This window comes from Rattus norvegicus, chromosome 6 (assembly GCF_021556685.1).
Source record: "Rattus norvegicus strain SHRSP/BbbUtx chromosome 6, alternate assembly SHRSP_T2T, whole genome shotgun sequence".
Taxonomy (NCBI): domain Eukaryota; kingdom Metazoa; phylum Chordata; class Mammalia; order Rodentia; family Muridae; genus Rattus; species Rattus norvegicus.
In genome coordinates, this window is record NC_141539.1 from 37455887 (window position 1) to 37470101 (window position 14215).

Genomic DNA, 14215 nt, shown 5'->3' on the forward strand with positions numbered 1-14215 from the left:
AGGGATCCAGGCCTGGCCAAGTCTAGCAGCCATGAGTGGCTAAAAGGGGGTGAGGATTTGCTGGGAGAAAGCTGTGGGCAACGAGGGCAGCCCCACTGGTTCCACGAACTACACTCATTTTCTTCTCACACTTCTATTTTAATAGCTTTTTTTTTAAAGATTTATTTATTTTTATTATATCTGAGAGTACACTGTAGCTGTTTTCAGACACACCAGAAGAGGGCATCAGATCACAGATGGTTGTGAGCCACCATGTGGTTGCTGGGAATTGAACTCAAGATCTTTGGAAGAGCAGCCAGTGCTCTTTTTTTTTTTTTTTTTTTTTATTAACTTGAGTATTTTTTATATACATTTCGAGTGTTATTCCCTTTCCCGGTTTCCGGGCAAACATCCCCCTCCCCCCTCCCCTTCCTTATGGGTGTTCCCCTCCCAACCCTCCCCCCATTGCCGCCCTCCCCCCAACAGTCTAGTTCACTGGGGGTTCAGTCTTAGCAGGACCCAGGGCTTCCCCTTCCACTGGTGCTCTTACTAGGATATTCATTGCTACCTGTGACGTCAGAGTCCAGTGTCAGTCCATGTATAGTCTTTAGGTAGTGGCTTAGTCCCTGGAAGCTCTGGTTGCTTGGCATTGTTGTACATATGGGGTCTCGAGCCCCTTCAAGCTCTTCTAGTTCTTTCTCTGATTCCTTCAACGGGGGTCCTATTCTCAGTTCAGTGGTTTGTTGCTGGCATTCGCCTCTGTATTTGCTGTATTCTGGCTGTGTCTCTCAGGAGTGATCTACATCCGGCTCCTGTCGGTCTGCACTTCTTTGCTTCATCCATCTTGTCTAGTTGGGTGGCTGTATATGTAGCAGCCAGTGCTCTTAAACGCTGAGCTATCTCTCCAGCCCTTAGTAGCTTCAGTAAAGGAATAAATTACACAATTCATGAGCGAGTATAATTGGTATAAGTGGGTTCGGGAACAAATAAAACTGACCCTCAATACACTACAGCATACTCAGAGAGAACAAAGCACAAATGTACTTCAGAACCATGGCCCAGTCCACCAGGAGGGTCCCATCAGAGGGAGGGGAAAGCCACAGTTAATCTGTTACAAGAACGTTGGTGTCAGATGCAGAAAAACAAAACAAAGCCCACTATTTCCTTAGAGCTTACTGTGTGTTTGGCACTGTGAGAAATTTGCTTTACCACAGATATTCTTACTTACCCCTTGCTCGACCCCTAAGATAGGCGCTGTTCTCTGCAACTACAGAAAATAGTATAGGAAAGATCACCTGCCCCAGGCCACCACTCCTGGCAGGCTCTGTCACCACCTCTCTGCTCCAGCGGAAGCCCTGAGCCCTCGGAGAAGAGGGAGAGAGACCTGCCTTCCTGTCTCAGGCTGTGGCTCTCCCTGACTTCTCCTTGCACCACAACCTGATTTCCGGTTGCTCCCACTATGGCGTCTCATCCTCCTTTTCCCTGCCCTCCAGGGTGCAATGAGTGTCTGGTGAGGTGCATGAAGCAGAGCTGCCCCTTTCCAGGAATAGTTTAAGTGGCACTGGGGCCTCAGAGGCTGTCATCCGCACCCCTCGTTAGCAGCCCCAGGCTATTACACAGCCCTCTAAGCGCCCGCCAAGCCTGAGTCACCTCGCTGGCGTCTTGTATTTACATCTCCCAGAGGCCCCTGGCATCTGTTCACTCTCTCCTCCTGTGTCCTCGCTCCTGACGTCCTGCTGTCTGGGAGGGGCCAGGATGGCTGTTATTCCATTAGGGAAGAAACTGAGGCACAGGCAAGTCCGACAGCACGGTATATGCCCATGGGACGGACGTCATGGGGCCTCTCCCACATCGCATATTATAAACCCTCTCCTTCCAATCCCACCCTCCAGAGAACACTGTCCTGTGGGTGTGTCGGCTTCACGGGACCCCGTGGCCAGCTGACACCAGCTTTTAGCAGGCTGGTCATGCACGAGCAAACACGGCCTTATTGGTCCCTGGGAACCTTCCTTTTCATTGTGCCTCCCTATCTTGCACAGCCCCTGGGAATCACGGCTTAAAGAATGTGGGCTTCGCAACCCTGTCTCCATTAACAGACATCTGGCGGTGAAGCACTGGCTTCTTGAGAGCCGGAGCCAGAATTTTTCTTTGTGCCTACCTTGTTCCTGTTAAGGGAGTGAGTGCCCTGCTTCTTGGTAGCAGGCTTTCTCTCCACCATCCCTGTTATCCACCTGCCTGGTCATTGGTTCTCTCTGAGTTGTTGAGTGAGCCGAGCAGACTTCTGGAAGCCTTTATCTCAAGCCTTGAAGTCGATCTGTAGTTGGGTTCTGTCATCAGTGGGGGCTCAGGGAGGAGGAGGTGTTACGGCTTCAGGGCACAGAACACTTCACGAGAACCACCTCTGCCCCTCACGTGTTGGCCTCATCCCACCTGGATGTAGAAGAGAGAAGGGCTGGACCTGGTGCTCGTTTGACCTGTTCTGAGGAGCCCATAGGATCACACTGTGGCTGCCCACCCCAGAGACCCCTCCCCGCCTCAGCAGATCCAGCTGTGACTTGTTCCAAGGAGTCATGGCTATGCCTGAAATTGGTTCTGGGCCTTTAGCTGCTGCTTAGCCTCCCTAAAGAACTCTGAAGATAGTTCTGACTCTTTGAACTCTCCTGATATCTTGTAGGGGATTGAAAGGAAGCAGTCCCCTGATCCAGGGAGTCAGGAAGCAATGCCTGCCTGGAGAAAGCAGATACACATTGGAGCTGAGAGTGGCAGAGCAGTCAGCCCATGAATGACACCTCCAGCATCTTTCTACAGGGGCCGGGCTTTCTAGAAACTAGCCCATCCATTCCCTCTGTGTCCAGACTTTCTGCTCACTTCCTTACCACCCAAACAGGCTCTGAAGGCCCCAATCACACCAGAAGTCAGGCAAGACCATCTAGAACTCCCAAGTGCTGGTTCCTGGTGGGCAGTTCTCTGGGACGCCGCACCAGGAAGCTCTGAGCTCACTCAGGCTTCTTCAGGCTTTGCAGGACCAGAGCAAGTATGCCTCTGTCCGTGCCTGTACCCTCCCCCTCCTGCTGGGGTAGTACTTACTGTAAGGACACGCTATCTGGGGTAGTACTGTAAGGACACACTGTCCAGGGCCGAGTGCCTGCACAGTCCTGAATCCTTTTGCTTTTCATTCCCACTGCCCTTTGCGCTCTGTCATTTCCCTCTGGGTCCCTGCCATTTCACAGCAGGGCCATCTTTCCTCTCCTTTTCCCTAAGAACCCGTTCCAATCTTCTCTGGCCACACCCTTCCCCAGCCATCAAGTGACTGCTTCATGGCCCGTAACACTCTCAGATCCTCTCTGTCCAGCTGGGTCGGGGTCCCCTGAGGAAGAAGTGAGGCATTGACTCTACTGTAGCCAGCGCCTGCTCTGTTTAACATTCTGAAGCTGTCTGTCCAAGTCAATATGTGCAATATTCCCTTAGACTTGCGAGGCCCCTCCTCTGTGCTGTTTTCTTTGGTCCTTACAGGGATCCCTGTTAGGTTAGGGGAACAAGAACACCCCTCCTTTACAGATAGGCAGAGACTGAGAGAGCCAGAGAGGTGGCGTGACCTGACGCCATCCGCTGAGGGGCTGCGGGATATACACAGTAGAAGCCAATTGTGCACACAGCTGCTGGACAGCACTTAAGGCTCCCTTCCCCACCCACCCCACCCTGCTTCCTTAAGATGAGGAGTCAGAGCGTGGGGAAGCTAGGTGCCCCCCAAGTTGTCTGCTTTCTATTGCTGTCCTGTGCCTACTCGGCACGGCTGAAAGATATCTGTGGAGATTACCATCACCACAAGGGACGGCCCCACCCTGAGGCTGGAGAAGGGGCCTCCATGTAGTGGTATCCAGGAAGGTGAGGAGAGCAGCCACCTATAGGGTACGTGCTTTATCCCCACCCTAGCCATGGTGCCCAAGACGGTTTTCATTTTGCCATAGCTCAGGGACTGGATTCCCTTGTACTGGAGTTACAGGTCGTTTCGAGGACCGAACCTGTGTCCCCTGGAACAGCTGATGCTCTTTAACTGCTGAGTCATTCATTGCTCCAGGCTCACATGACCCAATCTTGGTGTGCACTGGCTAAGTCCACTGCAACCCTAATGGGGCTCTATCTAGAACCCAAGTGACTCAGATATGCAGAGGCCAGCAGACCTCGTCCCACGGCAGCTCAGAATCCAGTGTTTACAGTGTCTCTGGATGGAGTTGATTTGGCTTCATGTTGTGTCTCCTGGGTCAGACATCCTTGTTGTGACTCAGGCACGACTATGATCTAGTGCCCTCTCGTTGAACCACCCAGCCTTTGGACTGTAGCTTCCTGCCTGCAAAATAAGGCACATAGATGCCCTTCCCTGATAGAGGGATTTGAGAGACAGATAAGATAATGATTCTGAGGTGCTCTGTCCAGTACCAGGCAGCAGGTGGCCATTTCTAAGGGGCTGGGAGGCGAGTCCCCTGAAGACTTTGAAGTGGTGTCACCACCAAGGGACTGGCTCTACCCTGGCTGCTGTGGAGGTGGAGGGTCAGAAAGACCCACCCGTGGGTTTCTCCTCAGGGCTGCTTGGATGAGGCACACTGGTAGCTATTCACCGCCCATGTAGGGAAGGGTGAGGTCCCAGGCTCTTGCTCCTTTGTGGATATAGTTATGCTAAGACTGTTCTGCTTGCTTCTCTAGAGTTGAAGAGGACCTGGACCAGATTCTGAACCTGGGATCTGAACCAAAACCCAAGCCCCAGCTGAAGCCCAAGCCTCTAGTCCCGTCTAAGCCAGCATTACCCAGGAAGCCAACTGTGCCCCCCGCAGTGGGCCCATCAGGAACTGGGGCTGGGCCACAGAAGCAGCAACAGATCCAGGCTATGGATGAAATGGACATCTTGCAGTATATCCGGGACCAGGACACACTTGCCCAAGACTCCCCCAGCCTCTTCTGACTTCTCCACAACCCTGCCCTTCAAACTATGCTGGGCCTGGGGAGGAAGCCTGTGTGTCAATATGTGGGTTCTGCTTGCAAGGCAAGGACCACCAATGGAAGTGGAACCCTGGACCCTCCCAGTCCCCCCACATCTTTCCCTTTTCTCCTGGGCTATGGGATAGACAAGGACTCTGCAGAATGTAGAGCTGAGAACACCATAGAAATCAAGCCGCATCATCTCCACCCAGCTGGCTGTAAGAAGAAGGTTATTTGTGGGCTCGTCTTGCTCAACGGGGACCTGACCTCAAGTGGGGAATGAGATCGGAGGACAGTGTCCCCCAGGGAAAGGACATCTTCTGCATACTTGTTCCCACTGGCCAGCTCAGCATGGGAAGGAGTGTGAGCTTTGGCTAGGCCAAAGGGGTCCCTGGGACAGGCTGCTCCAGACTCTCTATTTGGCATAGCTGCTAGGGCCCCGAGGTGTGTTCTGAGGAGAAAGGCCAGCTCCCCTGACTGCCCTGACCCAAGTCCCTTCTTAGTCTCTTCTGGCTTCCAGTGCTAAGAAGAAACCATAGGCCCAGCCTTGCCTTTCTAGGGCACAGAGGCTCCCAGGACCCCATGCCTTCCACTTCCTTCCCCAGAAAAGGGCCTGGCTAGCCCATGGCCTTTTGGATGCAGCTGTCAACAGAGTAGGTCCTAGCATCTCCCAGGGTTTGGCCCATGGGGTATGAGGCTCTGAGGCCTTGTCTGCCCTCAGGATCTGAACTTGTTCCTTAGCCTTTCTCCTGTGGAGCCACCAGCCAAGGGAGAAGGAACTGTGCCCCAGGGCAATCCCGTGCCTTCTAGTAGATGCTGTTTTATGGAACGAAGGACCTTAGAGTATTTTGTGTCAGAAACATTTTATTTGTAATGAAACACATAGGGTTTTTGTTTTGTTTTGTTTTTGTCTTTTGCTTTTTTGTTTTTTCAGAATGCAGCCATTTTGTTCCTTGGGTCAACTGGGCTTCACTGAGGCATTAGAAGGGCCCAGTTGGGTCCAAGAGCCACTTTCAGGAATCTCCAAGTAGCACGGTTCAATTTTTTGTTGCCGTCAGTGTCGGGGTCCCCAGCTCCTACCCTGTAGTAAGACCTATAGGATCAGTCTAAGAGTATCAAGTCGGACCTATCTTTCATCTCACCATGTCCCTTGTCACCTGCCTCGATCTGAGCAGGCCACCTGCCCAGGCTGAAAACGGTTCTAGGCGGAGGACCAGAGTACCCTGCTTTACTAGGTTGAGGGTCTCCCCAGAGCCTTGAACTGACTCTAGATAGCCTCGACCCCAACTCTACTTCCCCTTCACCAGCAGGCCTTCACCCCTCCATCTCTTGGTGCCCAACACTCAGCCCAGTGTCCAGAAGCCCTTCCTCACTGACTGCAAAGGCAGGTTCACGTGGCCTAGTCTTGTGTAGAGCTACCCTACTGTGTTCCCTGGGCATCTTTGGACCCTTCTCCCTCTATATCCACTCCTCTGTGCCTTGGCTACCAGCTCTCTACCTCTCTTTCATACACACCTTGCACCTGCTTTGGGTGTTAGATGACATAGGAGCCATGGGTGTGTAGGGGCTTGGATGACCACAGACTGATCCCCACCTGGTGTTCCTAACCGTACCTGACCTGACCTACCACTCTCTAAGGTGGTTTTGCCCACTAGTGGGGATGTCTACTGTGGAGATTTTGGGATACCTTGGCGTGGGTGTTTGCCCCACAGATAGCATTTTCCCAATCATGATTTGTTTTGATCACAGGTCTGTGACCTACAGCCAATCTATGTCTCCCAGCTACCCAGTAAAGTCTGTGTGTGACAAAGCCAGAATTTCAGTTCTTTTCCATGTCTGGGCTGGTGGTGGTGGTGGTGGTGGTGTGTATAGAGGGATTGTCCTTTGTAACCAGGGAAAGTACTCTATGTCTCTGACTCTCTGTATGTTTCTTTGTGTGTCTGTCTCTGGTTTTGTGTATATCTCTGTCTCCATGTCTCTGTCTATTCTCCGTCTCTCTCTCCACTTCTATCTCTGTCTTTCTGTCTCTCCCTCTTTGTCTCTCTCTTGTCTCTCCCTCTCTCTCTCTTTGTGATGGAGGCTGGGATAGTCCCTTATAACCAGGGAAGGTACTCTATGTCTCTGTCTCTTGTGTTTCTCTTTGTCTATCTCTGTCTCTCTGTGTCTTTAAATCTCTCTGTGTGTGTCTCTGTCTCTCAATTTGTTTCTCCCATCTCTTGCCCTGCCTCTCTGTCTCTCTGCTTCTCTTTGTATGTCTCTCTTCTCTGTCTGTCTCTGCCTCTGTCTTTCTGTGTATCTCTCTGTCTTTCTGTGTGTCTCTCTGTCTCTCTCTCCCTCTCTCTCTGTCTCTGTCTCTCTCTGACTCCCTCTCTCTCTGTCTCTGCCTCTCTCTGTCCCTGTCTCTCTCTCTGTCTCTCTCTGACTCCCTCTCTCTCTCTGTCTCTCTCTCCCTCTCTCTCTGTCTCTCTGTCTCTCTCTCTGTCTCTCTCTCTGTCTCTCTCTCTCTCTCTCTCTCTCTCTCTCTCTCTCTCTCTCTCTCTCTCTCTCTGGTGGGGAAAACTGGGATAGTCCTTTGTGACCAGGGTAGGTACTCTATGTCTGCTAATTCTGTCGGGGCCCTCTAGGCTGTCTCTTAGCTGGACCTAGGAGAAAGGAAGGAGTCTAGGGAGTCCAGTCCTTCCCACTGTGTAAACTGAGGCAGAGGGCCAAGAAATCCAGACTCAATGGGAGTCTCTGGCCAGTAATCATTCAGCCAAGCCCTGTGTAGGAGGAGGACTGCTTCCCTCCAGATCCCCACCTTGGGGACCATGTGGGGCTTAAACTACCATGATTTCAGACATGCCCCACCTGATGGAAATACACAGACCTAGCCTTGCAGTCCTCACACACTGCTTCATCTTGGGTTCTACAGTACAGCTCTGCAGGCTGCCACCCACTGCGGAGCAAACAGCTTCTCAGGAACCCTCAGATCGGTGCAGTCTGAGCCACCCCATAGAGCCTCTCTTCCCAACACTTTGGTTTGAATTCTTAAGACTGAGTTGGAGTCTGTGTTCTTGAGGATAAACCGACTGCTGTTCTGTTCTGAGAACTGACACCTCAGGAGCCTGCAGCTCAAATATCTCTCCATGCGAGAGAAAGCGAAGGCTGGACAGCAGCGTGTGTTTCTTTGGGGCTATTATGGGGCCCGTGGGCAGGAAGCATTGCCAGTGGCTGCATCCGCTGCTCCCTTCCTCCCATCATTGTTCTTCTTAGAACATCGTGAACTCGGGACCGTTCTGGAAAGTCCCAGATCTAGGACTAATCCTGGCCAGGCCGGCATCCTGGGCTCTGCGCATAGAGGGGCATAGAGGGACTGTTTCTGCATCTCTGTTCATTCTCATGTGCTCAAGGATCTGCGCTAAAACTAGAGCCCTTGCAGCAGACGCTGATCACAGCCAAGTCCTACTGTTCTTTGGGACCTGAGCTCCTCGTTCTCACCTGGGCTTTGTGTCTACACTGTGGATTTAATGCCCAGTGCCAGGCCGATGTGGAAGGCTGCCCTTGGCTTACTAGCTCACTCACCACCCTGCTATATGCATCCCCAAAAGAGGACCACAAGCTGCCCCCAGTGTATCTCCTGCCTGGATGGCTAGCACTTCCCAGTGCAGCCATCTCCCCACAGGCTGAGGACAGCCCAGAGCAGCCACGATGCACAAAGCACCTTAGAGTAGCTGAACTCTCAGGTCCAGCCTGAGATGCCCCCAGGGACTGCAGACTTGTTTTGAGCCAGCACTACCCAACTCTGTACCCTCAGAAGTCAGGAGAAAGGTGGCCAGGGACTGGTAGAGAAGTGACACAAGCAGCTAGCAGTTCTCACGTGACCTTGGTGAGAGGTGGTCAGGTTGGGGCTGTGGAAGCTTGCTGCTCTTCTAAGGGATCAAAGTCTAGTACCTGTGACCCATGACAGGTTGGGTTCCTCGAAATCACCTGGAACTCCAGATCTAATGCCTCTTCCTGCCGCTGTGTGAACCTGTGCACACCTGTGCACACGTGTCCTACATACTCACAATAGAGTATTTTTTGAAAAGACTATCTCAGGGTCTGGAGAAATGATAGCTCAGAAGTTAGGAGCACTGACAGGTCTTCCAGAGGTCCTGAGTTTGATTCCCAGCAAACCACAAAGTGGCTCACAACTATTTTTAATGAGACCTGATGCCTTCTTCCGGTGTGTCTGAAGAGAGTGTATTCATATGAATAAAATAAATAAATAAATTTTAAAAGACCAAATATCTCCATTCCTGAAATAGGATGTGCTTTGGCTAAGTTATATCTGTGCTTAAAGAAGCTTCAGGAGCTGGTCACAGAGGACTCTTATCCAAGGGGAGTTCCTACTAAGTGGCAGTGCTGCCTACTAAGTGGCAGTGGCCAGGCAGAGTCGTCAGAGGCCCATGGATTGACCTCAGTGAGCCTCTTAGCAGCACTGGCTGTTGTATACACGCTGGGCATTGTGCAGTGAGTAACCACGATGTGCAGACCTCAGGGCCCGCTCTGCTTGCTAACCCCTAGTTTCCACAGCTCTGGCCAGTGGTGAGGGGCTGAAGATCATACTCCTCGGGTCATCCTCAGAATAAGAACTCTAGCTGAGATTAGTGTTGCCTAATCTAATATATAATTCACTTCATTCTCTCTTTTTTTAAAAAAAGATTTATTCATTTATTATATATAAGTACACTGTAACTGTCTTCAGATACACCAGAAGAGGGCATCAGATCTCTTTACAGATGGTTGTGAGCCACCATGTGGTTGCTGGGAATTGAACTCAGGACCTCTGGAAGAGCAGTCGGGGCTCTTAACCACTGAGCCATCTCTCCAGCCCACTTCATTCTCTCTTAATCACACTTACAGCCTCTATTCCCAAACAGCCTTCTTCACAGCTTCTAGGTAGACTAAAAATTTGGGGAGACTCTCTTCAACGAATTACGTTCAATGCCTGTCCTGAGCATTTGGCATTCACAAGTGGCCTCAGGCAGAGAGTACCCACTTCCCTTTTGTCCCATGAAGCTGTGTCCTGGTACTTAGTGTCAGGTTCTGTGCTTGAGCCCTAGTTTGGTGCCTATTTCTTTGTGCCTCCTGCTCCAATGAGCTTCAGTGACTCACAAAGAAGTCTCTGCTAATGGTAGAGACAGTGACATGCTTGCCTTCCTTCCTGCAGGGCATCGCAGGCCGGGGAACACCTTTTCCGTATCATTACCTGCCATCCAGAACATTATCCTTGTGTGGCTCGGCATGGCTAGCCTTCCGGGGGAGTGGCTCCTTCCTGAGCATCCCTCCAGCCGGCTCCCCATCATCTACTCACTCAACCTCTGAGAAAGGCAGAAAAGGACTCTAAAAAGGAAGCCTGGAGGCTACAGCCTAGGGCTTCCAGAGAGTGAGGGCCTCGGTGCTGCTGTCTCAGAACTGGCTGGCCCACACTGGTTTCCTGCCTCTGGAGAGCAGGCTCTTAGCCTCCCTTGTGTTTGCCTCTCTTTTTGTTTCTGATTTAATGGCCACTTTACTGACTTCCCCTGACAAGTGCTTTAGGTCCCAGAGGGCCATGTTTTTAGATGAGAAAGAAGGACAACAGGTTTCTTGTCCACCTGTTTCCCCAGCATGCAAGACTGTAGAGAGGTTGAGCAGACACCCAACAGTGACCTTACTTCTGCCCCAGGCTGGTATTTAATTAACTCCAGTGAACTTCTTTCTGGTTGTCTGGTTGGCCAAGGATTCGAACCCAGGCCTGCTGGACTGTGAAATCCCTAAAAGAGAGGACCAGATATTGGATGGTAAGGGAAGCTGGGGGGTGCAGTGGAGCGCAGATGTGACGGAGCGGGGCGGGCATCTCATTAGATGTCTTACTTCATACCTGCCACTGAGCTCCCCCCCCCACCCCCACCCCACCACTGGTCTGCCGACTCCGGCAGTGACGTAGGTGCGTCCCTTGCCTTTCTGTGGCTCAGGAACCTTGTAAAATGGCAGCACGGAATCATCTGACCCACTGAGGCCGGATCACGCTGTTTAAGTGTGGGCCATGGAGCATGTGGGAAGGAGGGTAGATGGAACTTGCTGGAAACCAGCCATTCTGATGAGACTTGCCAATATCATCAGGGCGGTGGGAGTGGCGACCTCCTCCCAGCCCACCCTACAAAGTAGACAAGGGCGTTTTCCCAGCACCATGGAGACAAATAAACACATCGTCCTCTCTCTCCCAGCCCCTGACCTTTTGTTCAGAGCTGCAGGCTGGGTGCAGAAGCCCGTGAAGGGAGAGCCTGTAGACAGAGACAGCTGCCTCCATGAATCCCCACCCCCCACCCCACGTTTCCCTTCCATGCCTTGCTCCCACCGGGTAGCAGAGCTAGCTAGGATCCCGTTCTTTCCAGAGTCTGCACACAAATATTTAGGCACGGATGCTCTCAGCAGTGTTATTCTCAACAGTTTCCTGTCCACAGGAAACAACCCAAATACCCGCGGGTTAATGGATGAAGATACTGTGGTATATCCATATATGGCTTAACACCATTCTGCACGGAGAGGAAGAACTTCCAGTGGCTGCGGCGGGGCGGACCTCAAAAACAGGTTAAGTCAAAGAAGCCAGGCCCAAAATGCATTACAAGATTCCCATTTGTGTGGAAATCTGGAAAGGGTAAAATTGTGGTGTGGGCAGGAAGCAGATGGGAGTGGTTGGGGGGCTGAGACGTGCGGGAGAGAATCAACTGCCAGCAGCCAGGAGAAAACATTTACATTTCAGAGCAGGGAAAATGATCTAAATGTGAGCTTGCCTGTAAACATTCACTCAGATTCTCCAAGCCCCTCAGTTTAAGTAGGGGAGCTTTTACTGCTTTTCAACCCTGACTCTGTGAAGCTGTGCAAAGAGGAACCCCGGTCTGAAGCCAGCCCTACCTCAGCGGATCCAGGGATTGTGCCCGTTGGTATTTACCCAGAGGAGTTGAAAGATTTGAGTCTGCACACGAACCTCGTGTTTACAGCTCCGGCTTTACTCCTAATGACTCAAGCATAGAAGCAATCAAACCGCCCTTCCCCGAGCGAATGCATGAAGACTAGTACCCAGGCAGTGGAGTATATTAGTACTGCGAGGAGATGCACCAGGGGACCTCCATAGGTTAGAGGAGAGCTTCACGTAGGGGAGAGCTTCACGTGCCTATTGCAAAGTGAGAGACCATCTGAGAGACAGGACTGAGTCGTGCCAACTCGGTAGCACAAGAGGAGCATGACATAGTCAGTGAGAACATCACTGGTTGCCAAAGGGTCAAGGGGAAGGAGGGATGAGTGGCTCAAGGACAGGGAAATTGCTCAGGGTGGATACCCCACAGTGGACATGTACGTACATTTGTCCAAACACTTAGAATACACACCAAGAGTCAGCCTAATAAAAACTAGACTCTATAGGATCAGCGGCCATTCTTTACAGCAGAGTATCCATGGTGAGGAGGTTATGCGTTTGGAGGAGGAGAGGCCAGAAGATTATGGACTATATGGGGACTCTGTACTGTCTGTTGTTTTTCTGTAAACCTAAAACTGCTCTAAAATATAAAAACCTATCTGAAAACAGGGGCTTGAGAAGTGATTCAGTTTGGCAAAGGGCTTAAGTTCAGATCCCCAGCACCCACATATGGCAGTGCGGGCCTACGGTCTCAAGCATTGGAGAGCCACAGACGAGCAGGTCTCTGGAGCTCACAGGCCAAGGGAACCTAGCCAAGTCAGTGAGCCCTAGGTTTTGTGACACTGTCTCAAGAAATAAGGTGCAGAGTGATTGCAGAAGACACCCAGTGTCGGGGTTGGGGATTTAGCTCAGTGGTAGAGCGCTTGCCTGGCAAGCTCAAGGCCCTGGTTCGGTCCCCAGCTCCAGAAAAAAAAAAAAACAACAACAAAAAAAAAAAAAACCCAGAAGACACCCAGTGTCTACCTCTGACCTCTAAATATGAGCTCACAGTGGGTGCACACAGCTGCATGTATACACACCCATAAAGCACACACACAAGTGGGTGTGCACACTCCTGCATGTATACACACCTGTAAAGCGCACACACAATCTCTCTGAACACATAAATTTAGGAAGGACCCACCAGGAAGTCTCTTAATTCAGAGGACAGTTCCCACTCCTAGAGGTTAGCCCTGCCTCCCTGAACCCTGGCCTCCCCTTGTGCTGTCACTCATCTGGGATTTAGGTAAGACTCAGCAAACATCTTCCTGGTGGTGGTCAGGATTCTTGTCCCAGAGATAACCACACGGAAGGAAGGAGCTGTGGACATCTATGGAAGAATAGAAGTCTCTAAAATGCCCTGGAGAAATTCAGGGACAAAAATCCCCAGTGGGCCTGGACACCATCTGGCTTTATCTCCATATGAGATTTCCAGCTTTTGTCCCTTCCTCAAGCTGTCCCATGTTATCCTAAATAGTCAAGAGTCACTGGTCAGAGAGAGATGTCCAAGGTTCTCCCTGAAGCCTTCAGTAAATCCCAGGAGCCTAGGCCACATGGCTGTTGAGAAGATAGACCATCCAGGGAGTGAAGCCCTCATCACCCGACCCACCACTCTGGGCCCCTGAATTAGGCTATGAAGTTGCAGTCCTGCTGATGGTCTCCGGGGAGCCCTTTGGATTCAGTGTTGGGCCTCAGCTTGTTAGCATCCAGGAAGTACGGCTGTATGACGAAGCAGAGAACAAAAACTGCATCATCTCAGACTGTTCACTGCTGTGAGAACAACAAGGAGAGAGAGAGAGAGAGAGAGAGAGAGAGAGAGAGAGAGAGAGAGAGAGTAAGCCTGGTGAGGCCGGGGCCTCTCCCTCCCAAGCAGTACTCACTCGGCCGGCCGCTGACAGTGACCAAGAAGAAGTGGGTGCTTCATTGTGCTTTGTTTTGTTTCGTCTCATGGTTACAGGAACAAGCTAAGCAAGTCATTTCCTGTCCCTACTTTCAGCCCGAGACATTATTGTTACTAATAAATAAGAGGCAGGCTCCTGCTGTTGGCTCCTGCCTGAAGTCACACCCCACCCCCACCCCGAGCCATGGCATTTGAGCCGCTCTTGAGGACGGACACCCCTTAGACCTAAGGCTCAAGCGTCCTACATTTAAGGACAAGTTTAAGAGTCTGAATTCAAGAATAGCCCCCTCCCTGCAGGCTCGTGTAGGGATCAGGATGGCTGAGTGAGCTTTGCAGAAAATACCAAGCTATGGTAAGGGCCCTACCCAAGCTGTCTGGGCTCCCCCCGCTTCATCAATGCTTACCTC

The 14215-nt window shown here is 51.4% G+C and overlaps 1 protein-coding gene and 1 long non-coding RNA gene across 5 annotated transcripts in view; one reads left to right on the forward strand and one right to left on the reverse strand.

Moving 5' to 3' along the window:
- Hs1bp3 (HCLS1 binding protein 3) overlaps positions 1-6763 on the forward strand; it is a 30263-nt gene extending 23500 nt beyond the window's left edge. For all 3 annotated transcript variants that reach the window (XM_087553118.1, NM_001398778.1, NM_001398779.1), the window contains one exon: positions 4681-6763. In XM_087553118.1, the coding sequence (XP_087409244.1) occupies positions 4681-4936 (256 nt within the window). In that variant the 3' untranslated portion in view covers positions 4937-6763. The remainder of the gene's footprint in view (positions 1-4680) is intronic.
- On the reverse strand, positions 156-13855 carry LOC134479336 (uncharacterized). Of its 2 annotated transcripts, XR_015622251.1 has the most exons (3): positions 13789-13855; positions 2138-2409; positions 156-897 (listed from the first exon to the last, which is right to left on the reverse strand). It is a non-coding gene; the product is annotated as an uncharacterized LOC134479336 (long non-coding RNA). The 2 variants fall into 2 exon arrangements; XR_015622250.1 differs by lacking the exons at positions 156-897; positions 2138-2409 and adding an exon at positions 9621-13627.
- Positions 13856-14215: the final 360 nt, after the last annotated feature.